This window comes from Canis lupus, chromosome 11 (genome assembly GCF_048164855.1).
Source record: "Canis lupus baileyi chromosome 11, mCanLup2.hap1, whole genome shotgun sequence".
In the NCBI taxonomy this organism is placed as follows: Eukaryota; Metazoa; Chordata; class Mammalia; order Carnivora; family Canidae; genus Canis; species Canis lupus.
This window is the reverse complement of record NC_132848.1, coordinates 19,835,454-19,862,084: the sequence shown is the minus strand read 5'-3', so window position 1 is coordinate 19,862,084 and position 26,631 is coordinate 19,835,454. Positions and strand designations below refer to the sequence as shown.

General features: G+C 56.1%; 1 protein-coding gene across 1 annotated transcript; it reads right to left on the bottom strand.

Moving 5' to 3' along the window:
- Positions 1-26,631, bottom strand: IL17REL (interleukin 17 receptor E like). Its single transcript, XM_072843477.1, has 16 exons — positions 26,371-26,631; positions 22,492-22,519; positions 5,044-5,193; positions 4,753-4,862; positions 4,423-4,537; positions 4,174-4,218; positions 3,802-3,941; positions 3,400-3,471; positions 3,267-3,321; positions 2,751-2,914; positions 2,643-2,687; positions 2,333-2,390; positions 2,021-2,184; positions 1,780-1,860; positions 1,538-1,595; positions 1-510 (listed from the first exon to the last, which is right to left on the bottom strand). The coding sequence occupies exons 1-16, from the start codon at positions 26,629-26,631 to the stop codon at positions 485-487; spliced, it is 1,572 nt and encodes a 523-aa protein (XP_072699578.1). The 3' UTR covers positions 1-484.

Here is a 26,631-nt window from a genome sequence, read left to right as displayed (position 1 = left end):
TTGGCGGACACGTGTTTACTGAGTGTGGGGTGCGTACTGGCTTTGTGGGGGCAGCAGCCCCATTACGGGGGCGGGAGGACAGCGCAGCCAGGCCACAGGCTAGGAGGGCATTTGCAGCACCGCCGACCATCGGGGGCAGCCCAGGGCCTGTCCCTGCCGTCTGTGGGTTGGGCGGGGGATGCCAGAGTCCGATGATGGAGCTTGGGAGGGGCAGCCGGAGGCCCTCAGAAGCCAGCGTGAGACTTCCACGGGGCACATCCGACAGCCCAGTGGCCGGTGGGTGGCCCCTGGCCTGGGGCGTGGAAGTCCGTCGGGCCTGAAAGGCCTCCGTCTGGCTCAAAGTCCCGTGGCTCGGGCCCCACGGCCTGGGTGCGGGTGAGGCACCTTTGGGCTCCGAGGCCAGAGGCTCTGGGGCCCAGGCGCTGCCCCCCCGCCCCCCAGCGCTCAGCTGGGCACTCACTCGTGCCACACGCAGCTCCTGGCCTCAGTCTGCTGTCCCCTGGCTGGCAGCTGGAAAGAGAGGAACGGGGCCTCGGTCATCCACCCCAGGCTTGTGGGGCCCCGCTCCCCCACCATGCGCAGGAGGAAGGAGAGGCCTGGGCCCTTCCAGGCTGCCCAGCCCTGCGGAGCCCATGCAGGCCTGGACCCCGACCACTCCCTCTGACCCTGCCCCCCCACCCCCGTGTGGCCTGGAGGCTCCGGCAGTGCTGGGGGTCCACTCCCAGGTCACCCGGCCCACAGGCAGTGGAGTCCTGTCCAGACACAGGCTCCCAGAGGTGACTGTCGCCCCTTCGGCCCGTGATCAGCTGGAGGCGACCTTGCTAGGGAACGGGACCCAGACTTGGGGTGGGGAGGAGGTGGAGGACACGGGTCTGAGAGACGCCCCGGGCTCTAGGGCATTTCCAGTGGGGCAGGGGCAGGCCTGGGGCTGCCCTGGGGGCAAGCCCCCCTTCCCGTCCCCTCTCACCTCCAGGGCTCCCGCAGTCCCCTGTCCCTGCAGCAGCCGCGCGGGCAATGTCTGCTCCCCACCTACATCCCACGGCCCTTGAGAGGACCTCCAGGCAAGGCCACCCGAGCCACACCCAGGACCCACAGGGTCAGCCTGGTCTCCTAAGCCCGAGCTCCAGCAGTCTGGGTGTCGGTGGCTTGGGTGGGTGAAGGTGGGCTGAGGGACATCCCGGGTTCCTGGACACTTGGCACCAGAGCCCCAGTCAGGGGTGGTGGGCACTCAGGGAGGAGGAAGTGGCTCCCCTGGTGCAGCAACACGGGCTGTGGGTGCTGGGGATGGGCCTCCGGGGTCCTTGATGTCCCAAGGCAGGGGTGGGGCCAGGCCCCTGTTTCTATGTGGCTGCCTTCACCCTGGCTCCGAAGCCAGGCCTGACTTCAGGGTAAATGGCCCTCCGTCCCCCAGCAATGCCCAGTCTCCCGTGTGGTGCCCACACCCCGTCCTCAGAATGGGAGACAGGCTCCAGGCTCAGCCCGTGGGTGTTCACTCCCCCTGCACCCCTGGGGCCCAGGACCCAGTGGGGTCACTCACGGCACCGAAGGTCACACAGCTGCTGGGGGGCAGAGAAGAGCATGTCGGTCCTCCGGCCCTGTAGGCGGGCCGGCTCAGTCAACACCACTGGGTGTTGCTCCCCCCACCCTCGCCCGCAGCATCCCCTGAGAGACAGGGCACCCCCAGGAGCTCTGGGGGAGGATATCCCAGGGGCTTCATGATGGGAAACAGGTCTGGGGCTGCAGTGGGTGGGCAGGGCTGGGCAAGGCAGTACCACCCACCTGGATGCAGGTGTTGGGAACACAAGCCTCGTCCCTGGGAACGTCTACGAAGGCGACCGCAGGGCCTGCCATGAAGTCACCCTGGTGAGGAGGGGGCAGGTCAACAGCAGTGGGGGGAGGACTGGCCCTGCACTCTGCACCCCTGCACCCCAGGGGGCCTCCAGGGCCTGACTCAGGGCTTTGTGGGAGGTCGAGGCCTGCAGGAGACCCCAGGGGTCAGCCCCCACCCAGGCCGGCTCACTGAGGCTGGAGGGAGGGCGGTTGCCCAGAGTGCAGGGCGGCAGGCAGGGGGCCACATCTTCCTCTGCTGACACAGGTACACCTGGAAGTGGGCGGCCTCGGGCGAGAAGAAGGTGACCCGGAGGTGGCCCTGAGAGGCTGCTGGCTGGACGGTCATCTTCCAGGCTGTGGGGTAGAGGTTTGAGGCCTGGGACCACCCCCTTCCCACCCTCCGTCCCAGGGACCCGAGAGGCCTCAGGGGAGCAGAGGAAAGGGCATTATTTGCTGCGTCCACACGGCGGGGCGGCCTCCGTGCCTCCCACGCAGAGCTCACCTTGGAAGCGTTGCCCTTTGAAAGGGCACCTCACCCAGAAGCCCCGGCTGGTGGAGAACTGCGGAGAGGTCGGGAGGCATGAGGCTGTTGCAGTGGGTGCGGGGGTGGGGGGAAGCTGGGGGCTGGGATCGATCCTGGGCTCCACCCTCGGACCAGGATGGGGGCAGAGGGGTCACTGGAGGGCTGGGCTGCAGGGCGGGGCAGGGTGTGGGACTGTGTGGCTGCAGGCCCCCGGTGCCCCAGAGCCCCCTGCCTGCCCCTCCTTACGAGCTGGTCATGCCCCGGGTGGGCTGTGGCCTGGCCCACTCACCTTGAGGCAGAGCTGGGGCTGCGTGTCCACCCGCGGGTACTGCACCTGCGGGGCGCTCAGGTCAGGCCCGTGGCCACGCCCACCCCACCCCACCTGCTGGGTACTCACCCTGCCTTCGGCTGCTCGGCCTGAGTGCTCCAGGTGGTGGCAGAGTGCCCCCGGCCCGGGGCGCCAGCACAGGCTCACGTGGCCACTCACGGGACAGGCAGGCTCCCAGCTCAGGGCCTGGGCCCCCGGGTGGTAGTGGACGGCGTCCCACAGTGCCTCTGTGTCTGCGGGGACCCCCCCCCGGGCCCCCCCCCAGGGCTCAGGTCAGCTCAGGTCACCTGCCTCGGATGCAGTTCCCCTGCGGCTCTCAGGGCCGGGACCCCACGAGCCACTCTCAAGATGACCGGGCTCCTCCGGGGGAGCCAGGCCGCAGCCAGTGCCTCCCGGGAACTGGGCACACGCTTGTGCACACACGCGGCTCTGCAGACTCTGCCCCTGGAAGGACCGGCCGGGACACGCCTCCGGCTGCGCGCTCACCGGGGCAGGCTCGGGGGCTGCCCGAAGGGTTCACCCCTGTGTCCCCGGGCTGCCGCCGGCCCCCGTCCCTCCCCCTGGTCCACACCACAGGACACTTGCCATCCTCGAAGGGACAGGCCTGCATCCGCACGGCGTCAGGGGTCGCAGACCAGCCCTGCGGAGGGGCCGGGGTCAGCGCAGGCCGTGCCCCTCCCTCCGAGTCCTCCCCGGAGCCAAGGCCACAGTCACTGACCTCAAGGCACAAGCAGGGCAGCTCTCGGCTGTAGGGCAGAGAGACGGTGCGGGAGAGCCGGTTGGCTGTCACCTGCGGGGCAGGGGGGGCTTAGGGGCTGGGGCTACGGGGCGGGGCGGGGCACGGGGGCGTGGTCGCTGGCGGGGCGGCCCAAGGGCGTGGTCGTGGGCGGGGCACGGGGCGTGGTCGTGGGCGGGGCTTGCCCCCGGGGCGTGGTCATGGGCGGGGCTAGCCCCAGGGCGTGGTCACAGGGAAGGGCTGGGCCGGGGGCGAGATCACGCGGCTGGGCTGGGCCCAGGGGCGTGGTCATGGGGCAGGGGAGGGCGGGGCGGGGGCCTGGGGGCGTGGTCGGGAGTAGGGGTTCTGGGCCAGGTGGGGTCCGGGGCTTGGGCCTGGGCTCACTCGCGCCGGGGCTCCCACGTCCTCACAGGTGAACCACTTGAGGCAGAGGCGGACGTAGTAGTCGGAGCCCGCGGGGGCCTCGGGCGCCTGGACCAGAACCACCTTGCGGTCGCGGTCCACCCGGTAAGAGAACTTCTTGGCTAGAAGGGCGGCAAGTGGGGGCCACGCCGGGACTAGGGGTCACTGGACAGAGGTCGACACCTGTCCTGAGAGCCTCGAAGTGCGGACCCCTGCCAGGCCCCGGCAGCTGGGAGTCGCCCACCTGAGGCCCCTCCCGATTTCCCCGGTGGGGGGCCCCAGATGCCCGGCCCCCAGCAACCTGAGGGTGTCCCCGGGGCTGCGGGGCCGCGTCCCACCCGAGGAGGGTCTCACCGGAGCAGCCGGGCAGGTTCCTCCCCACGTCCTGGTCTCCACAGTCTGCAAATGGCACAGGGGTGGTGGGCCTGGCCCTCGGTGCCCAGCGGCTGGCCCCCTAGTTGGGCCTCAGCCTCGGGGGTTTGCAAAGTCTGTCCTCTTCCGGGGCCTGTGACCTCAGTGAAGCTGCTCAGCACGTTCCCTCCCCCTGCCCAGCGTGTCCCTAGAAGCCCACGGCAGCTGGGCCCGGGCCGCCCGGGCGCCCACCTTCCACGTGGTACTGCCGGTCCAGCTGGATCCCACAGAAGTGGGGGACTGTCCTCAGGGTGACGTAGAGGCTCTGAGCCACACCCACTTCGAAGCAGTCAAAATGCACCTGGAGCTGGGCATGTACAGGTGAGAGCCAGGTGGACCTGGGGCTCTAGCTACCCCTCCCTGGCCAGTCAGCTCCCCCTCAAGGCTGGAACCCAGGACAAGGGGTCGCCAGTCCCGGGGCTTGGGTGGGTCGGGTGTCCAGGAGCAGCCAGGGGACAGCTGCTCCTGCCTGGCAAAGGCCTTGGGCTGGGCCAGCAGGTCTGGGTCAGGCCCTGGCCTCACCTGCCGCCCCACCTGCAGTCGGCGGGAGGCTCTGGAGACCCGCACACTTTGACACCGTGTCTCCTGGGTGTCGACATTCATGGAGCAGGCCTCCAGGCCCCGAAGGCCCTCTGGCGGAAGGGAGGGGCCGTGCAGGCCTGGTCAGACCAGGGCCTCGAATCCTCTCCGTGAAGGGCAGGTAGTGGGGATCTCTGAGCCGCCCTGCCCCTCGGATTGTTGTGGAGTCAAAGCAGCCTGAGCCCCCCGGCCCCTCCCTGGGTGATCCCACCGTCACACGGGGCTGCCTCTCACCATGCAGCGTCAGGGAGGCCTGGACGTGCAGGACCAGGGAGCAGTCATCGTGGGGGGCGCACTTCATGGCAGTGGACAGCGTCAGGGCCTCCAGGACCGACGGGGACAGGGACCTGGGGGCTTGCCGGCAGAAGCTGTTAAAGATGTTCCCTGGGGAGAAGAGGAGGGGGTGAGTGCCCGGGGCTCCCCAGGGCCCGGGGAGGCTTTGTGGGTGGCTCAGCCAGTGGCAAGGCTCAGGGACAGCCTGTCCGGGGAGGGGGCCCACTGTCTTGCCCCAGTGCAGCCAGAGAACTGGCCCCTAGTGAACAGTGGACCTACCCCTGAGCCGGCTGTCTACTGGGCGCCAGGAGAGGCCAGGGTGGGCAGGAGGCTACACCTCAACGTAGGAGCTGCTGCCCCATCTGGCCGGCACAGGTGCAGTGGAGCCCACCTTCTGCTAAGCTGGCCACCCCCTTGCCTGTGTTAAAGCTGGGCAACGGAACAGGCCTGCTGGGGGCATGGGGTCATGACCCCCCGTTCACAGGTCAGCAGGTACACTGGCCCCGAGGCCTTGGTGCAGCCGGGGTCTCAAGTCCAGGCACTAGGGCTGAGCAGAGTTGTGGCCTTCGCTTTACTGGGGACTGTGGGGTTAATTCCCCCTGAGCCGTGGAGCCCTGGGGAGGCCACAGCCGGCGGCCCAGGTACCCTCCTGCACAGGTGGTGGCTCCTCTGCAGGTGTGAGGGACAGCAGTCAGGCCTGGTGTTGGGGGCGGTGGAGGAAGTAACCCCCACGTGGGACCGTGTGTCCAGGAAGAGGAAGGTGTGTGTGCTCAGTGAGTGCTTCGGGGACCAGAACTCCCAGGGGCCCTCAAGGCAGACCCTCGGAGATATGTCAGGAAGATCTTGCTGGGGCTGGACCTCGGGTAAGTGCTGGCACCACAGGAGAGGGACCCACCGCTAACCCTCAAGTGAAGGGGGAGCAGAGGGAGCTGGCACTGAAGGCGCCTGTGCAGTGAGACTACGGCGGTGGAATCGGAATCCAGCCGGCTGGGAGGCCCCCCGCCCTGGGGAGCTGACGCAGGACCTGGAGGTGCACAGCAGGGCCCCTCATCCCACCCGGCCTGGGGCCGCAGGTGGCTTCTGCTCTGGGAGCTCCTCCAGCCACATGTGGGCAGGTGGGCTGTGGAGGAGGTTTCAGGAAGGGGAGGATGGTGACGCCCTCAAGGAGACCAGGGCTGAACCCCACAAACTAACGTGTTGCTGTCTGCAGGGGGCGGAGGGGGGGCAAGGGGAGCCCACTTCCAGCCTGAGCCTAGGAAAAGTCGAGAGCCTGGGGGGACCAGAGTGCTGGGGTGTGCAGGACAGAGCGTGAGACAGGGGAGTCCTGGACTACACTCCCTGCACGTCCACGCTGTGTGTACGCGTGCGCACACGCACACACATGAGGGAAGCAGCCCAGGGGACCCGAGGACAGCGGCCTGCACTCACGCGGGGCGGCGTCCCTGCTCCCTCCCAGCCAGGCCTCCCCCCGCCACCCGCAGGCAACTCTTCTGCAGGAGTCTGGCCTCTGCCTTGACAGCTACAGCAGCAGATTAGCATCAGCCTGAGTTCTGCTCTCATCCCGCCCAGCACGCCTTAAAAGCAAGACCCCAAAAAGTTTAAGCTCTGCCCAAGTAACTTAACTGTCTTCCAGGAGAGCCTCAAAGAATAAATATTCCTCATAGGAATAAAACCACATATCCAGCACACAACAGGGGACAATTCACAATGTCTGCCGGCCAAAGAAAATTACAAGCCGTGCAAAGAAATCGGGAAAATACAATGAGGAGAAGAATCGATTAATTGAAATGGGTGCAGGTTTTAGAATTGGCAAGTCAAGAACATGAAAGTCATTATTACAGCTGTTTTCCAAATGTTCGAACAGTTCATTATAAAGATGGCAGATTAGACAGGGAGACAGAGCTCAAACCCAAGTTCTAGAAAAAAATGTAACATCTGAGATGAAAAATACATCAGATAGGATTAACAGCAGATTAGGTGTTTAGAAAAAGTTTGGGGAGCTTGACATAGCTGCGGACAGTCTCCAACAGTAAACGGAAGGAGCTAGTGGTGGCGATGATGTGATAACAGAAGCAGAAGCCGCACAACTGCAGTGACGCAGCGAGCGTCTGGAGGGTCCCCGGAGGAATGGGGGGAGTGAGAAAGAAAACACGAAGAAACAGGTATCTCCCCGACTTGATGAAAACATAAACTCACTGATCCAAGAAGTCGGTGAGCGCTAGTATAAGAGAGACGAAAAAAGTATGAGGCACACCCCCATGAATTCTCTGGGAGCCAGTGGCACAGAGAGCAGGGTGGGAGCCCCCCGCCCCCCGAGGAAGAAGACACACGTGTGTACAAAGATCGACGAGGGTAAGCACAGCAGCAAGCTCCTTGCGTGAGCCAAGCCCGCCCTGCCTGTGGACCCCCGGAGAGCTTGGGAAACACGGGCTCCGTGGATTTCCTTAGCGTAGAGAAGCTGAAAGATTCCTCTTCAGAAGACCCAAACTACCAAGAAAATAAGAAATATTAGTCCCTTGGGTAGGAAGGGAAATGGTACCAAATGGAATAAAGAACACCAGAAAGGACAACCACGTGGCAGATACACAAGGTATTTTCTCATTATTTATATCCATTTAGGGACCTCTGGGGGGCTCAGCGGTTTAGCGCCTGCCTTCAGCCCAGGGCCTGATCCTGGAGACCCGGGATCGAGTCCTGCGTTGGGCTCCCTGCATGAAGCCTACTTCTCCTTCTGCCTGTGTCTCTGCCTCTCCTCTCTCTCTGTGTCTCTCATGAATACATAAATTAAATCTTAAAAAAAAAATCCATTTAAAGGAGGATTGACTGTTTACACAAACAATAATAGTAATGCGCTATGGAGTCTAGAACACGCATAGAAGGGAAGGGTGTGACTACAACACAAACGCCTAGGCTGGGTGGCGAGAGCGGGGCTGGCTCAGCCCGTTGGGCCTCTGACTCTTGGTTTCTACTCAGGTCTGATCTCGGGGTCGTGGGATCGTGGGATGGAGCCCCGCGTCCTTGGGATCCATGCACTGTGGGGAGTCTGTTTGAGAGTCTTGCTCTCTGCCCCTACTTGCTTTCTCTCTCTCTGTCTCTCTCTCTCTCAAGATATTAAATAAATCTTTAAAAAAATAAAATTTTTATTTTATTTATTTATTTTTTAAAAAGATTTTTTTTTTTTAATTTATCCATTCATGATAGACACAGAGAGAGAGAGAGGCAGAGACACAGGAGGAGGGAGAAGCAGGCTCCATGCCAGGAGCCCGACGTGGGACTCGATCCTGGGACCCCAGGATTGCGCCCTGGGCCGAAGGCAGGCACCAAACTGCCGAGCCACCCAGGGATTCCCCCAAAATAAAAATTTTAAAACACAAATGGATGGTAGAGATGGAGCTGCCCTCTGGGAAAGATGCTTAGGCTCTCCCTGAAGCGGTGCATCTTCACTTGGAGGGAGAATATAATGAGTTAAAGATACACATTATAAACACCAAAACAAAAAACAAAAACAAAAAAACCCCAACCACCCACCAAAGCAATCACAGTAACAAAGAGTTTGAACTCTTAAGTCAATGAAGGAGGCAGAATGAGATCACACACACAGAAATAAGAACCCACATGAAGGCAGAAGAAAAAGTTAACGAAGAAGAGATGGAACAAATAAGTAGGAAGATGATTAATCAAAACCTAACCATCTCAATGATCATAGGAAATGTAAATGTTAAATACCATAGTTAGGCAAAGGCAAAGGTTTTCAGATTGTATAAAAAAGCAAGACACAACTATAAGCTGCTTATAAGAAACACACTTTAAGTGGGAAGACAAAGACACAAATGCAAAAAGGCCCGGCACACTAGCACTAATCAAAAGGAAGTTGGAGGGATCCTTGAGTGGCGCAGCGGTTTGGCGCCTGCCTTTGGCCCAGGGCGCAATCCTGGAGACCCGGGATCGAATCGCACATCGGGCTCCCGGTGCATGGAGCCTGCTTCTCCCTCTGCCTGTGTCTTTGCCTCTCTCTCTCTCTCTCTGTGTGTGACTATCATAAATAAATAAATAATTTAAAAAAAAAGACAAAAGGAAGACGGAATAGTTGGGACCAGACAGCATGGATTTCACGGCAGAGAATATTAGCAGAGACAAGAATATTCATTTCAGAGTAACAGAGGGAGCGATCCACCAGGAGGACGTAACAAGCGTAAGTTGATATTATGCTCTTAAATTCAGAGTTTCATAGGAGATGAAACAAAACATCCCTACAAAGGGGGGATAGGCAAACCCACAATTATAGTTGATTGCAACCATCTTCCCTCTCTACTTGACGGATCAAGTAGGCAGAAAACCAGAAGGAACCGGGTGGCGTTGTGTGACACAACCTGCCGGCTCGACTGGATCGGCGTCTATGGAACACCCCCTCCAACAACAGTAGAATCTGCGTGTTTTTCAAGTGTACATGGAACATTTATCAAGAGAAACTATGTGGCTCATAAAACAGTCTCGATAAATTTAAAAGGATTCCGATCAAGCAAATGATCTTCTCTGATCAAAATGGAATTAAATTAGAGATCAAATAAATGTTTCAAGGGGCACCTGGTGGCTCAGTCAGTTAAGCATCTGACTCTTGGTTTCGGTTCAGGTCATGATGTCCAAGTCCTGGGATGGAGCCCCGCGTCGGGCTGTGCACTCAGCGCGGAGTTGACTTGAGAGTCTCTCCCTCCCTCCCACCCACTCATTCTCTCTCTCTCTCTTCATCTAAAATAAATAAATTAATTTAAAAAATATTTCTGGGGCAGCCCCGGTGGCGCAGCGGTTTAGCGCCACCTGCAGCCCAGGGCGTGATCCTGGAGACCCTGGATCGAGTCCCATGTCAGGCTCTCTGGATGGAGCCTGCTTCTCCCTCTGCCTGTATCTCTGCCTCTCTCTCTCTCTGCATCTCTATGAATAAATAAATAAAATCTTAAAAAATATATATATATATATATTTCTGGAAAACCTCCCAATATTTGGAAATTAAACAATATACTTCTAAATAACCCTTGGGGCAGAGAAGATATGAAAAGGGAATTTAGAAAAGATAACATAGAAAAGCATTTGGATGCTGCCAAAGCACTATTTGGAGGGGTGGGGAATTTGTATCACTAAACTACATTTAGGGGGGAAAAATCTCAAATTAGTGACCTCGGCTTCCACCTCAAGTAACTAGAGATAGAAGAGTAAATGCAGACGCTTATATTAATGCTAAGTTATATGTCAATTAAATCTCAAACTGAAGAAGGGTAACAAAACCCAAAGTAATCAGAAGGAAAAAAAAATAAAGATCAGAGTGGAAACCAGTGAAATAGGAAACAGAAAAATAGAGAAAAGTCAATGAAAACATATGTTTAAGAAAGAAATACTGTCAGTTGTACATGGATTCTTCCAGAAAACTGATGAGGAGGGAATAGTTCGGAACTCATTCTCTGATATCAAAACCTAACCAAAACATTACAAGAAAACTATAGATATCTCATGGCCGTAGAGCAGAACTCTAAACAAAATTTTAGTAAATGGAATCCAACAACATATAAAGGGTAGCACATAACTACCAAGTATGATGGTCCTAGGAATACAAGATTGGCTTAATGTTAGAAGATCAATCAGTATAATTAATTGTGTTAACAAATTTTGGAAAGCACATGTGATCATCTCAATAGTCATAGCAGAATTATTTTGGAAAATCCAGTATCTATTCCTAATAAAAACTCAGCAAACAAGGAACGTAAGGAAATGTTCTCAATCTAATGATGACCATCTGTGGGAAACTTACAGTTAATATTATGTTTTCCCGTTGAAAGAAGGATTGTTTTCCCCAAAGATCAGGAACAAGACCTGGATCCCTGCTCTGAGCACTTCTACTCAACGTTGTATTAGAGATCCTACTTAATGCAATAAGGCAAGAAAAGAAACTTCCTTTTCAGTTTGGAAAGAAGTAAAGCGGTCTTCATTCATGGATGACATAGCTGTCTCTGTAAAAATCTAATCTACAGAAAAGATACTAGAAGTAATGAGTGAGTTTGGCAAATTGCAAGAATCAAGGTCAATATACAAAAACACACCGTATTTCTGTGTGCTAGCAAAGAACAATAGCCAATTGAAATTTTTAAAAATACCATTTACATTTGCTAAATGTAATACATAAAACTATGAAATACTTACAGACAAATCTGACAAGAGATGTACAAAATCTATGTCCTGAAAACTACACAACATGGCTGAGGGAAATTAAAGAAAATCAAATAAATGGAGAAGTACACTGTGTTCATGGGGCAGAAGACTCAAAATTGCTAAGATGTCAATTCTCCCCAAATCGATCCATAGATTCAATGAACTTTTGATCAAAATCCTTTTTGTAGAAGACCTCTTTCCGCCCCCAGAAACTGGCAAGCTAATTCTAAAATTTACTTGGGAATGCAATAATTCTAGAATAGCCAAATCATCTTTGTTAAAAAAACAAATCTGAAGACCAACACTGCCTAATTTCAGGACTTATAAGTAATCAATTAGGGATTAGGACAGTGGGGTATTGGCATTAAGTGGATGGAACAGAAGAGAGTCCCCACATAGACACACCCATGTGTGGACGGGGGACTCGTGGCAAACATCCTGGGCAGCCCAGTGGGAGAGGGACGGTCTTTACAACGAATGTGCTCGGTCGACTGGATGTCCGTAAGCAAACAAACAAGCAAGAACTTTAATCCAAACCTTGTACCACACACGAGGTCACACCAGACAGACTGTTGATTTAACTATAACATCTAAAACTACGACACTTTTAAAAGAAAACATAGTAAAAAAAATATCTTTGTGACCTTGAGTTAGGCAAAGATTTCTTAACTACAACACAGAATCAAGGCGGTAGATGAAAAAATCGATAAACTGGACTTCATAAAAATGTATCTCTGAGAGACACCAGTAAGAGCATGAAGAGACAAGTCACAGGCTGAGGGAAATGCTTGCAGATCACGTATCTGGGAAGGAACTGGTCTTCAGCACATGGAAAGACCTTCCCAAATTGAATAATACGGACACCAACAGCCCAGCAAGGAAGATGCAAACAGGTTCTTCACCCCGAGGACAGAGCGGCCCCTGAGCACGTGGGGAGGCGCTCACCGGCAGCAGACACTAGGAGACGCGCATTTAGCCCGCAAGGGCCGTGGTATATGTGAGGGCGGCAGACGGGCCGGGGCCGCCGCTCCCTGTGCAGGTGCAGGTGCAGGTGCAGGTGCCTACGAACGCGCACCCGCAGACGCTGCTACTGGGAGGGTCCGAGGGCCCACCGCGTCCTTGGAAGTGAGAGCTCCACTGCCGTGTGATGCAGCCATTCCGAGCCTCCACACTGACCCACGAGTGATGACAAAAACACAATGTTGATTGTGATTTAATTGTTAGTACCCCCAACCCAGATGTCCGTCAACAGGTGGATGGTGGGCAGACTGTGCACAGCCATGAAGTGGAATGGGCTTTTTTTTTTTTAAAGATTTTATTTATTTATTCATGAGAGACACAGAGAGAAGCAGAGACACAGGTGGAGGGAGAAGCAGGCTCCCTGCAAGGAGCCTGACGCGGGACTCGATCCTGAGGCCCTGGGATCACACCCTGGGCCGAAGGCAGACACTCAACCACTGAACCACCCAGGCGTCCCTCTCCTTCTCTCTCAAATAGATAAAATAAATATTTAAAAAAAAAAAACCTAATGCTATAAAGGAAATTTCCTTCGTCCTCCCATCTACACCGTGTCTAAGAGGGCAGCAAGTACCCAAACTCCTCCCCAGGACTGGTGAGATGTCTTACTGAGCTTGACCCCACAATTGGAGGTTTCTCCCAACTCAGTTTAAGTTTATGAAAGATCAGAAGTGGGAAAAATAAAACAATATGTTTTTTTTTTTTTTTAGGCCTTAAGTACGCAGAGTACAACTGTCTTCATATCCTGTGGGTTTGTCTTCATCATGAAAAGGGGGTAGACCAGGGATGGGTGAGGAGGTCACAGGCTCCTGCCACCTGCTCCTCCCAAACTGATGAGTAAATTTTTTTAGAGATTTTATTTATCTGAGAGAAGGAGCGAGTGAGCAAGAGAACATGAGTGGAGGAGGGGCAGGGGGAGAAGCAGGCTCCCTTCTGAGCAGGGAGCCCAACCTGAGGCTTGATCCTGCAGCTCCAGGATCATGACCTGAGCCAAAGGCAGACACCAGCCAACTGAGCCACCCAGGCGCTCCCAAACTGCTGGATATTAAACAAAAAATAAAACCAGTGAATAGCTGGGCTGCTAGGAAGGATGTCAGTGATAAAATCCTCCCACGCCGCTCACAGTTCTAAACAATCACCTGCATCTGGCATGGGCCCGGCCCGGTGTGTCCTCAGCCCACCTTTGTCTTGGAGCTAAAGTAAGTAACGGGTGGGATCTGATGGACTCTTCTGAGCCTTCCAGAGGGACCCCCCCCCAAGAGCAGTGGCTAGAGTCCCAGAGGCCCGCCAAGGAGGTGGCCAAACCGCCAGCTGTCCACAGACTCCATGGTGAAGCCAGTGGGCAGCCAGGTGATGTGGGAACGGGCAGGGAGGCCTAAGGTTCCCTTGGCGTGGAGGCCACCTCTAGAGCCTTGTACGCAGCATTCCTGGGGGAAGCCACGTGTTTCAGAGTCCTCTTTCCACCCACATGCTCCTCACGGGTGTGAAAACGTCTTCTCTGCAAGGAACGAGAAATCCACATCTCTTGACCTTTCCTGGGAAAAAAAGCAGACCTATTCCAGCCAACTGAGAAAAGGAACAAATCAGAATTAAAAAAAAAAAAAAAAAAGGGCAGCCTGGGTGGCTCAGCTGTTTAGAGCCTGCCTTTGGCCCAGGGCATGATCTTGGAGTCCCGGGATCTAGTTCCGTGTCGGGCTCCCTGCATGGAGCCTGCTTCTCCCTCCTCCTGGGTCTCTGCCTCTCTCTCTGTGTCCCTCACAAATAAATAAATAAAATCTTTAAAAAAAAATTAAATAAAAAAGGTGGAGCCATAGCAGAGAAGGGCTTGTGGGGAACATGGGAGGTAATGAGCCGTATAGAGGGAAAGCTGCCTATTGTAGAATAAAATGTGTAAGACCGGGCTCTTGCCCCAGACCAGCTGACAGCGTCGAGGAGAAGAGACACAAGTGTGCTAAATTATTTGTGGTGCAAAACGGGGACAAGCAGTCAGTCACTCTGTGGAGACTATTGTGAACCCCACATTTATCATGAAGACTCGTAGGAGTCTCCCCATGGGAGAAGTAAATATATTTGGTCTTTTCAAAGATCTAAAAAATGCCGCAGAGCCTTATTATAAGAAGGCCTAACAGATGTATTTTTAAAAGGAGAAATAGGAACTCAAAAGGAAGAAGTGGGTTACAAAAGGGAACAGCGAACACAGGAATTGGTGAAATGTGGTGGTGAATTTAAATTCCTATCAACAAAGAAGAGAAGGAGAGAGAAAGACTCCTGTGTGTTTAAAAACAATTCGGGAGTTTCGTTTCCAGTAATATGCTGGACCCTGCGATCTGAGCCAACTCTGCTGCTGAAAACAACTAACAAGGCTGGAGGAACAACTATGCATATGAAAAGGCTCACAAAAACTTGTCAAAGCTGATGAAAGCATCAGGCTTGTGAGGACAAAGCGTGAGAAAGGGCAGAGGGATGCAGAGCTCAGGAAGCCACATCTGCCGGGGCACTGCAGAGCTGCCCACTATCACCCTGTATCGGGGGGATTTGGGAGGAACCCCTGTCCTGGGCACTGTTGAGTGGCTACTCTGAGCACACAGGGAAGAACAGAGAGCCTCCCATAACCTCTGGTGGGTCTGGGTGCCGGTCCCAGGCCTGGTCTGCATCCCTAGGAAGGCCCAAGACACCTCAATCTGTTTTTAAACTCAAAATGGTCCTGACTGTCTCACATTACCCCTGGGTACCACTCAGAAACTAAGGGGAAATCTGGCCCAGGGGGAACTGCCTTCATCCTAGGCCTCGGGGAATACCAGGAATCATTTGCAGAAAGCACTGAGCAGACACATTTAAAGATAAATATGTTAGAAAACAAAACACCAGCAGGGAAACCCAGCAGAAATGACAGGCCACAGACAGCCCTGCAGAGTCTTCCAGCGACAGACGCACCAGATGTGAACTACAGACCAGCCACCCCAAGACAAGCTTGAAAGTACGTGCAGTGGGAGAAAAAAAAAACAAAACAAAACTACAGTCGGAGCAAGCACAGTCGACGTAAACAGAGTTTCTAGAAACGAAACCCAAGGAAATAGAAATTTAAAAATGCAACAAGTGACTTTAGAGTAGACTGGACCTCACCGAAGAGAGAAGTACTGAAGCGAAAGATCGCAGCAAATGACCCAGAAGGCCGCAGAGACAAAGAGATGGAAAATATGGCAGAGACATAAAGCAATGTGGTGAAAGAAGTAAAATGGCCAAGGTGTCCCCAGGGAAAGGAAAGAGGGTGGACAGGGCTGCCGGCTAGCTTTTCTTTTCTTTTCTTTTTTTTTTAAAGCCGGCTAGCTTTTCAAAGTCTCACACAACAAGGTAAAAGTATAGGCCAGTCTCCTGTATGAATATAGTTGCAAAATCCTAAATAAAATTTTAGCAATTTGACTTAATAATATATTAAACACGACTGGATAGGATTTGTTTCAGGACTCCAAGTGTGGTCTTTAGCAGGGGTCACCTGCTAAATCTATTAGTACAATTCGCCTCATTAAAAGAATTATAAAGGGGGAGTAACTGTATGATTATTTTCACAGATGCACAAAGTTTTCATAAAATTCACTTTCTATTCATGACAAAAGAAAGTTTAAAAAACTAGGAAAAGAAAGGCACCTCCTTGCCTAGGTGGAAGCCATTTCCTTCAGAGGCCCCATACGCCTGGTTATGACTGGTAAGTCTTGGGAGTCACTGTCATAAATATCAGGTCTAAGATGAGTGGTCCCCTAGTGATTGGAGCCAGACCCGTAAGACCAGAAACAAACATAGGTTTGTAAACTGTCATCACTTGCAGAATATGTGATTATTTATATACAAAAACTTAAGAGATTCAATGGGAAATCTTTTTTTTTTTTTTTTTTTTTTAGATTTTATTTCTTTATTCATGAGAGACACACAGAGAGAGGCAGAGACACAGGCAGAGGGAGAAGCAGGCTCCATGCGGGGAGCCACCCAGGCATCCAAGACTCAAGGGAAAATCTATTAGAAATAACAATGAGTTTTTAACAAATGTGTTGGTTACAAGATTAATATAGAAAAATGGCATTACTTTTGGGCACCTGGGTGGTTCAGGCAGTTAAGAGTCTGCCTTTGGCTCAGGCCATGACCTGAGGTCCTGGGATGGAGCCCACATCAGGCTCCCTGCTCAACGGGGAGTCTGCTTCTCCCTCAGCTCCTCCACCCCTGCCCCCCACTTGTGCTCTCTCTCAAATGAATAAATAAAAATCTTTTTTAAAAATAGCATTGCTTTACCTCAGCAACACCAGCCAGGAACTATAATAAAGTAAAGAAAACATTCACAGTATCCTTCAACCTCTGAAGAGCATAAATAAAAGCTTTGAGGAAAACCTGAATAGTTGGAAAGGCAGACACCTTCAGGAGGAGGCCTGTTCATACCATGTTCATGGTTGGAAGACTCAACTCTGATAAGATGTCATTTCTGTCTCAAAGTAATCAATACATCCAAAGCAATTCTGATCAAAATGTGTGATATGATAACTTATAATAAGAAATATGGGGACGCTTGGGTGGCTCAGTGGTTGAGCATCTGTCTTGAGCTCAGGGCGTGATCCCGGGGTCCTGGAATCGAGTCCCATATCAGGCTCCTCTCAGGGAGCCTGCATCTCCCTCTGTCTGTGTCTCTGCCTCTCTCCGTCTCTCATGAATAAATAAATAAAATCTTAAAAAAAAAAAAAGAAATATGTATTGATCTGTACCCATTATCTGGTGTAGGAACCCTGAAACCCTTGGAATTTCCCAAGAGATAAGCGCTAATAGGGTGTCTTTTGTTGTTCATCAGGAACCACTTTCAACCACACCTGAGTTTATGTTAATGAGGTTAAGTTCTGGAAAGTCCCTGAGGATGGGGGCTTGTTGCCAGGGAAATCAACCACCTGATGACCTCTGGAGAGGGGACAGGAGCTGGAGGTCGAGTCAGTTACCAATGAATTCATCAATCTTGCCTTTGCAAAACCCTCCCTAAAGGCGTCCATAAAACCCTAAAGGACAGGGTTTGGAGCACTTCTGGATTGGTGAGCATGCAGAGCTGGGAGAGTGGCAACCCCAGGAGGCATGCGGGTCTCCATGCTCCCCTTCCTGCACCCCTTCTATATGTTTTTTCTCGGATTATATCCTTTTATAATACATTGGTTATCTGGCAAGTAAAACATTCTCTGAGTTCTGTGAGCCAATCAAGTAAAGTAACTGGACCCAAGGAGGGGTTGTGGGAGCCTCTGGCCTGTAGCCAGTTGGTCAGAGGCCTAGGTGACACCCCAGACGTGCTGGTGTTTGAAGTTGGGGGCAGTCTGTGGGCTCTAAGGCTAAACTGGTGGTCTAGATAACTTGGAACCAAGTTGCTTGATGATATTATAAAATACACATTGGTTCTCTCCAAAATAAGTAAATAAATCTTTTTTAAAAAACACAGGAGGTACCTGAGTGGCTCAGTTGGTTGAGCGCCTGACTCTTGATTTTGGCTCAGGTCAAGATCTCAGGGTTGTGAGATCCAGCCCCATGTCGGGCTCTGCCCTCAGTGGGGAGTCTGCTTGGGATTCTCCACCTCCCTCTGCCTCTGCCTCTGCCACCGCACCCCCCGCCATGCTCACGCATGCTCTGTCTCCAAAATAAATATATACATCTTTAAAAAATACACACATTGGAAAACATCTACTGAAACTCTCAGGAAACTTGACAAACAATCAAAAACTCCTATTGAAGAAGTGAAGGCGTACACAACGCTAAGACCCTTATTTAAAAAAGCTATTTAGGGATCCCTGGGTGGCGCGGTGGTTTGGCGCCTGCCTTTGGCCCAGGGCGCGATCCTGGAGACCCGGGATCGAATCCCACGTCGGGCTCCCGGTGCATGGAGCCTGCTTCTCCCTCTGCCTGTGTCTCTGCCTCTCTCTCTCTCTCTCTCTCTGTGAGACTATCATAAATAAATAAAAAAAATAAAAAAGCTATTTATTGTAAAAATGAAATTTAGATACTCTAAAGCTCACCAAAAAACCCCCCACAAAACATAGCTTCGTGAATTCTGACAGAGCAGAGCGCCGATCACCACCAGGTAGCGGGTCCCCAGCTAGGCCACGTGCTTTGCTCGCCCAGAACTGGCCCGTTGGCTTCTTGGCATTTCTTCACTGGTTTCACCACCCGGATGAGCCCCACACACAGACTTGAGGCTGGCCTATTTTTCAAACTTGGCTTGTCTGCTCTGTGGCTTTGTCTCCTCCTCCTTTTGCAGAATCAGGCTCTTTGTCCCACCAGGCGTCCTCGGGCACGGCCGCACCCACCCTCAGGCCCCTGCATTTCTGGCAAATGGGCCGCGGGAGGCCTGTGCTCAGGGTCCAGTCCCTGGCAGGACTAGCGCTGCTGCCAGACGCCTTCAGGAGGAGGCCTGGCTGTGTGGCCTCCGCCAGGTTTGACACTAGCGTCACCCGCACTCAGGTCGTTGGGAGGCGCAAAATGGTGACACCATTCTACCGTTTTGTTTCCATCTATTAGCTGGAACTTCCTCCGGGGTGGCATTCCCAGAAGAGAGGCAGGGTCAAGGCTGGACTTCCAGCTTTCGAGGTGAGCACTTGGTTCCCTGTCATCTGCAGAAGATGAAGAGTTTCCTTTTTTAAAAAAACAATATCATTATGAATATGTGTGTTCACACAGGTTGCAATTTATTGAAATTTTTTTTAAGCTCAAATGATATCCTCTTGGCTAATGGGAGTTTCTTCAGGTTGGCTCCAAGCACTTTTTTTTTTTTTAAGATTTTATTTTTAAGTACTTTCTACACCCAACATGAGGCTCGAACCCACAACCCCTGGATCAAGAGTCGTTTGCTCCTGTGACTGAGCCGGCTGAGTGCTCCCCAAAGTTCTGCTGACATGCACCAAAGTCTTGGAGAGCGTCCTTGCTCTCCGGTATGACAGGACGTCCTCGGTTCTTCTAGTACATTCTCTGCCCCAGACTGGGAGGCAGCCACTTCTCCGGGAAGCCCTGCCTGGTTTCTTTAGGTGGGAAATGGCGTTTTGCGGACGCAGCCTGGACACGGGGGAGGCTCCTGGCTCCGCGCTGGTCGTTGGTTCTGGGATCCTCCTGTGGAACGGGCGGCGATATATGTACATAAACGCAAGGGTGACTCCTGGGGTCACGTGTCCACTACCAGTTCAGAGTAAAGGTTTCACATGACCTTTGCTACGTGACATCTGTTTCTTGGCCCTTCCGTGCAGAGAAGGCTGACCCCCAGGAACATGGGAAATAGAGGGCAAGCCCAGCCTGCCATCCGCTACACCCCATGTCACATACTCCAGTCCTGGCCACGGCACTAACCATCAGGGTGAGAAGTGGTAAAAACAGGTCTTGGCATAAAATCGTCTTATTCTTTCCCCATTTCTTATGTCTGTCGCCACCTATATAATGAGTGTAAAGCCATGACATCCCATACTCTCTCCCTCTTAACATACGGCCCGTGCGCAGCTAGCCTCATGCAGGGCCCACACCCTTTCTGACGTTTGCCCCACGGGTCAGCTTGGCTGCCTGAAGCTTGTCTCCTAGCAGACGCCTCACAGGGCTCTGGGGTCGGTATCCCCGGCGTCTCTGCTCGTACAGTGCCGGGAGGTCGCTATTCTATTACTGGAATATACTTGAGGGATGCCCGGGGGGCTCAGCAGGTGAGCATCTGGCTTTGGCCCAGGGTGTGACCCCAGGGTCCCGGGATCGAGTCCTGCATCGGGCATCCCTCAGGGAGCCTGCTTCTCCCTCTGCCTGGGTCTCTGCCTCTCTCTCTCTCTGTGTCTTTCATGAATAAATAAATAAAATCTTAAAAAAAAGAAATATACTTGACACGCAACACTGTAAATTTAAGGCGCACCCCCTGGCCTGACACATTTATACATTGTGGCTCGGTTCCCGATGTGTCCGCGATATGTCCACCGCACCCGTATTGTGCCACATAATTATCATTTCTTTTCTGTGGCTGCAATAATGAGCGACTTTGACAACTGAAATACAATTTTCCTGCCATATTCACGGCGCTGCGCATTCCATTTGTCTGTTTCCTTCCTCTGGAAAATGTTGGAAAGTCTTTCCGTCATAATTGCTTGCTCTTGTTGCCTACATGCCCAAAAGATTTTTCTCTCTCTCTTTAAGGTCCATTCACTTTACTGGACTATGTCTTGGTGTTTGATATTCGGGACCCTGATATTCAGGACTCTTGGGCATATGGTTTGCCTTCACCATAGCTAGTTTCAAGAAAAAAATTTTTGATCTTCTGAGAACTGTAGTTCTCAGTATTTATTTCTTCTGTCACCTTGGGTTTCCTCTTCACCATCTGTAGTTGGGGCTTTGTTGGCCTGTCTGCGACACTTGCCGTTTATTCACACATCATTTTAATCTCTTTCTTCTTTATTTTTATTTTTATTTTTATTTTTATTTTTTTTATTTTTTTTTTTTATTTATTTATGATAGTCACACAGAGAGAGAGAGAGGCGCAGAGACACAGGCTCTGTGTGGGAGAAGAGGGAGAAGCAGGCTCCATGCACCGGGAGCCCGATGTGGGATTCGATCCCGGGTCTCCAGGATCGCGCCCTGGGCCAAAGGCAGGCGCCAAACCGCTGCGCCACCCAGGGATCCCTTTTCTTTATTTTTAAAAATAGCCTCCTTTCGCCTTGTATTTCTCTTGGGTGTTTAATATTCGGGTCTGTTCATTCTTGGGTTCATCTAGTATAGTCTTCATCTCTGAAACTACTTTTCCTTTATTTCTAATTCTCTCTGTTGTCACCTCAGCTTCGAGAATTTCCAGATTTTGTTCATATGCATCATTTTCCTGGGTATTCATACCATTTTGAATGGAATGTTACAGTTTGGGGAATCTTTAGCGAGACCTTCTGGTGCACTTCCATCGCCTTTGGGATGTCATTCCTAGTGTCCTTTATGTTATCATGGATGGTCTGGAATTTGTCTTTGATCCCATTGTTGCTTCCGTGGTTCTGAATGCAGTTTTCCGAGCTCTGAGAGGGAGGCTAGGTTGGGCTGCTTTCTGGCCACACAGCTCCCTCTCCTGGCGAGCTTGCACAGTGTGTAGCAGGGTGGATGGCCCGCCAGGATCTTAGCTCTGTCCCCACGTCCACGTCCCCTGTACCTCGTCTCCAGCCTCTGTTGTCTTGGCAGCACCCCCAGCTGCGCCGCCTCACCCGGGGTCCCGGAGCTGCCGTGGGTCTGGGGGGGGGGGCAGGTGTGCTCTCCCGCGGGCGCTGACGGCCAGGCCCCAGCCCCCCAGCACAGCCACAGGTAAGGCCGCTCACCTGGGGGCGCGGGAGGGAGCCGCACCTCTCCAGGCTGCACCTGCGGGCTCAGGGACGCGGGAACACAAGCCGCAGGGCAGTTTAGGAAAAGAAGCAAAGAGGAGGGGATCCCGCGGCCAGGCCAGCGGCTGTGAGGACCTGAGATCACAGGGGGCGCTGGGTCAGGGACTCCCTCCCCCAGCCCCCAGCCCCTCCCTCCTCGGGGCTGGAACACCAGACCCCCCTGCAGGTGGAGCTCCAGGCAGCATCACAGTTGCATCCCTACCTCACCCCACAGTGGAAACCACCCTTAGCGAAATAAAGAGCTAAATGAAAACAAAACATTCAGAAGTACATCAAGGCGTCAGGGCAGGAAACACAGGGACTTAGGGGGGCTACGATCACATCGAAGTGGAAAGGGTGTGAATGGCCTTTGGAGGCCAAAGGGAAAAAGAGAGGGGCCCTCAGAAGTGACCCAGGGCCGGAGCACCTGCCTCCCCCACGTCCTGGGGCCACAGACGCAGCAGCCACGAAAGACAAGAATGCTATAGTTACACGGGTGTCATTTCGTGTTGGACAAAATACCAAAGTTGCTAAGGGGAAGTGGGGGTTTCCGTATGTCGCTGGTTGGGGTGCAAACTGGTGTGGCCACTTCCGTAAAGAAAGGTGGCGTCCTCCGATTAAATAGGAACACAGGCCTCTCTCCGGCAGGTGCGCAGCTGGGGGCCTTGTCCACGTGAACCAGTTGGTGGGCAGGGACCCCCGAGGGACACTCTGTCCTGTGCGGCAGGCAGGGGCAGGCCAGTGGAGTGGCAAGGACGACAGGGTGACCCTGGTGACCAGGGTGTACGAGGGCCACAAAGGCACCTGCCCCTTCTGCCTGAGATGTACTCACGGTTCACTCGGCTCCTGCAGGCGAAGCCCTGGGGACAGAACAACGACAGAGGGTGAGAGGTCAGCCTGGCCGCTTCTGGTCCTTCCCCAGAAGCCAGCCCCAGGGGGCCAGGACAGTCACCCGGCCCCTCGCCGTCAGCGGGGCTCGGGGTGCTACATCTCCCGGTCGTCCTCGGTGTCGGGGGTGCTGGCTCTGCATGCAGTGCTCATTCAGTAAATGGTGTGACCTGGCCCCTGGACCAGCGGGCTCCCTCCCCCAACTACACCCCCACTTCTGCTGGTACTGGAAGCTCCTGGGGCCCCGTTCATTCTCCAGGGCACTGATTAGGTGCCGGGGTCCCCAGTCAAAGAAAGAGCGGGGAGAGCCTGCCTTTGAGGAGCTCACATTCCAGGCAGGGACACAACCCAGAATGTAGTCGTCAGCAGGGTCTATTTTATGTTAGACGTTGAGAAGGGCCGAGGGGGGGGGCAGCCGAGGGGGCAGCGCGGCGGGTTCAGGGAGGCCCTGCCAAGGAGATGAGCCCTGGGCGGCCGGGAGGGACCCTGTGCAGCTGATCTGGCGCAGCTGTCCCCGCTCCGGCCTGACCCGGGGCCGCAGGGGGTGGGTGGACTGGGGCTGGGCTTTGAGTGGGCGGCCAGCTGGCAGGCCTCGTTCCGCGGTGGGCGGTGGGCCCCCCAGCCAGTGGGGGGGGCTCGGGGTGCTGCCCTGGGAGGCTGAGCCCCGGCTCCCGGCGACACCAGGTGGTGGCAGGCAGCAGCAGCGGCGGCACCCTCTGTCCCCTCGAGAACTGAGCCCCCGGGACCCTGACAGAAACTCCGAGCCCCTGCCCTCCTGGTGGCCACCGGGAGGGAACCGGAGGACGGAGCCAGCCACACCTGCCCCGGGATTCTAGCGCCTGCCCTGCCGCGACGCGCTTCTCTCTCGGGGACAGTGTTTGCAAAGAGGCACAGTCGGTTCCCCCCTAAGGCACCCTCTGCCCGTGGGGTGGGAAGGGCGGCCACGGGGCTGGGGCTTCCGCTCCACTTGGTTTGCCATTTGGCGTCACTAAGGGGGGCGGGCTGAATCCCCGGGACACCCCCAGAGCGAGCCTCGCCACCCGGGGAGTATGGGGCCAGGGCTGGGGTGCAGGCCCATACACAGCCCCAGCGCTCGCGGGAGGCCCGGTGGCCTGGTCCTGGGCCTCCCTCGCCGCCTCCTCTCCACCCGCGGCCTCCGCTATCCTGGGCAACCTGAACCCCCCTGCCCCCCGCCCCCCAGCTCAAAGACAGAGGGGGCCCAGCTGCTCTCCTCACAGGCTGGGCACCGCCTGCCCGGGGGATTGGCCCCGGCCCCAGTCGCTGTCCCCTGTAGGTGGGCGCTGTGGCGGCTGGCTGCCCTTCAGGGCCCGACCCGTCCTCCCGGACACAGGACGAGGAGCCAGCAGGGACGAGCTCAGGTCGAGGGCACCCGGAGGCCCAGGGTCCTGGCCCCGGGCTGGAGGGAGCGGGTGGGGGGGCAGGGCGGGGGAGCTGGCTGGGAAGGGGGAGCAGGGCGGGACAGAGCTGTGGCCACCCCCACCTCCCGGGGGTTTTCTGTTGGGTTTCTCGGGGCTTCCCATGCAGTCCGCAGGGGTGGGGACTGTCTGGGGAGAGACTCCCCAGGCACAGGTCTCTGGGCGGGACCTGTGTCCCCCCCCCAACCCCCCCAGCCGACCCCCAGAGCCAAGGGCTTGCCTGTGTCAGATTCCTCCCACCTCCCCTCCTGTGGGGCCGATCCCCTCCCCAGGGCCCAGGACCCTGGGCCCCCAAGCCGCCGGGGAGCACCCCCTGGTGCCCCAGTCAGCCCCCGAGGGCCCGGCCCCCCTCAGGCATCACCGGCCTGTGCTCCTGCCCCCCCAGCCCCCCCGGACAACTTTTCATCCAAGATATGGCGAGGCCCAGAGCTGTCCTCCTGGGGTGCCGGTGGCTGGGGGGGTCTCTGTGCCCGTGTGGGGGAGGCCACAGGCTTCCTGTCCCCTGGCTTCTCTAGCTGGAGTCCAGCCCCCCTCGGCTCCCTGCCCCCCTCCTCTCCGAGCCTGAGCCTGCCCGCAACGCCCTCGGCCCCCCCACCCCCGGGGGCCGCCTGCCCCCCCATCCCCTGCGGCACCTCTACCCCCCACCCCCTGCCGTGCCCCCCGCCACCCACACCCCAGGGGCCACCTGCCCCCCCAGCCCACCCCCTGCGGCGCCTCCACCCCGCCACCCCTGGCAGTACCCTCACCCCCCCAACACCTGCCACGCCCCCCGCCCCCCACCCCCCGGGGGCCGCCTGCCCTCCCACTCCCTGTGGCACCCCTACCCCCCACCCCTTGCTGCGCCCCCCGCCCCCCACCCCCCAGGGGCCACCTGCACCCTCAGCCCCACCCCCTGTGGCACCCCCACCCCCCACCCCCTGCCTTGCCCTCCTGTCCCCCTGGGGCTGCCTGCCACCCCCACCCCGCCCCACCCCTGCAGGGCAGCAGGGTGGCTGCAGCTCCCGGGCTAAGTAAAGTCCCTCCTGTGGGGTCAGCAGTCCCTCCTGTGGGGTCAGCAGCGTCAGGGCAGGAAATGCCCCTCCTCTTGCCCTGTCCCCCTCCAGCCCCCTTCTCCTCCCTTTTCCTTAGGATTCTCTCCTCCTCACACCCCTGGTGGGGGGGCTCGGTCCTACCCCCCATCCCAACATGGGGCCCGTGCTGGCCTCGCCCTGACCTCCACTCACACCCACCCGGCTGCCCCTCTACCACCAGCTCACGCCTGATGGGCTTCCCAAACCCCACATCTCAAAACCAAGTTGCCTCCCCCAAAACCTGCCCCCCCAGGCCTCCCACCTCCCACGTCCAGCAGTCGGAGCTAAAGTCATGTGCCAGGGTCCACTGTGACTTGTCCTTGTGCACCAGGACTCCAGCGGCCCAGCCCCACCTGCAGAGTGCACACGGAGCAGCTCCTCCCGTTCTGCACCTTCACCGTGGCTGGGGTCCCGACCACCACCCCCAGCCCCCAGCCCGCCACCATGCCCCTGACCCTGACCCTGACCCAGCGGTTCCCACCAGCGGCCAGAGGGAGCCTCTCGGCCCCCCAGGGGTCCCTGCACCTCTGATACCAGCCCGGCCCCCGGCCCCCCAAGCCCTCCCGTCCCCCACTGAGCTCCCTGGACCCTCTGTTGGACCCACTCCCAGGGTTTGCTGAGCTGTCCCTCCTCCCAGAGGAGACTGGGGTGTCCCCCGTGTCCCCCAGGGTGGCTTGGGCACCGCCCCTGGAAGGCAGGCCATCCTGTTTCCTCCCCGACGGTGGCCACCACATAGACCTTGTGTCGTTGTGTGCTACCACTGAGGACACATCCCCGAGTCACTGTACACACAGCAGGGGCTCAAAATTTCCTCCACCCCGGGTCCTTCACGTTCTGTGCCCGTGTCCCTGCCGCGTCCCCCACGGTCCCCGTGACGCCTGCTGGGCTGTGTCCCCACTCTGCTCCGGCCAGTCTTGGGCACCAGGGGGCACCTCCTGGGACACAGGCACACTTTTTCCAGCCCGGGCTGCAGGGCCGCCACCTGCAGGTGAGGTCAAGGGGGCCTGGCCTGCAGTGAACGGTCCCTGCCGTCCAGGACAGGACGAGGGACAGGATGAGGGACAGGACGGGGTGCTCCCGCAGCCCGCCCTCAGCAGGGCATCCACACGCCTCGGCTGAGACACGGTTGGCGGCAGCGGTGCAGGGCTCGGAGGGGCCCGCCCGCACCCCGGGGCCCCTCGGCCTCCCCACCCCGCAGCGCCCAGGGCCTCCCGCCTGTGCCATCTGAGGGGAACGGGACCCTCAGGAGGAGAGCCCGGAGGGGGGACAGGAGAGGCCCCCCAGCCGCGGGCCGGGCAAGGCGGGCCAGGAGCTCACCGGAGAGCAGGAGACGCCGCATTCTGTGACCCGGGGCATCGCCAGGCCACGGCAGGTGGTCCAGGTCAGGGAGAGGAAGAGCACGGCTCGCCCGGCCAGCATCCCAGCTCCCGGCTGCGGGCCAGGGACGGCGGGGTGGGGGTGTGGGGCGGGCTCACGGGGCGCCCGGGAGGGCTGCTTGCCTGGCAGCCCTCGGCTCCAGCCTAAACACAAGCGGGAGAGTCTCAAGTGAGTTTGTTCCCCGGGGCTGACACTCCCCAT

Bases quoted from the DNA above. Each gene is read 5' to 3' on its own strand.
- IL17REL (XM_072843477.1), bottom strand. From the start codon at position 26,631: ATGGGGAGTGTCAGCCCCGGGGAACAAACTCACTTGAGACTCTCCCGC. The intron at 4,538-4,752 runs GTGAGGCCAGGG...GTACATGCCCAG, and splicing joins GACTGCAGGTGGGGCGGCAG to CTCCAGGTGCATTTTGACTG. The intron at 2,915-3,266 runs GCAAGTGTCCTG...GGGTCCCCGCAG, and splicing joins GGCCTGTCCCTTCGAGGATG to ACACAGAGGCACTGTGGGAC.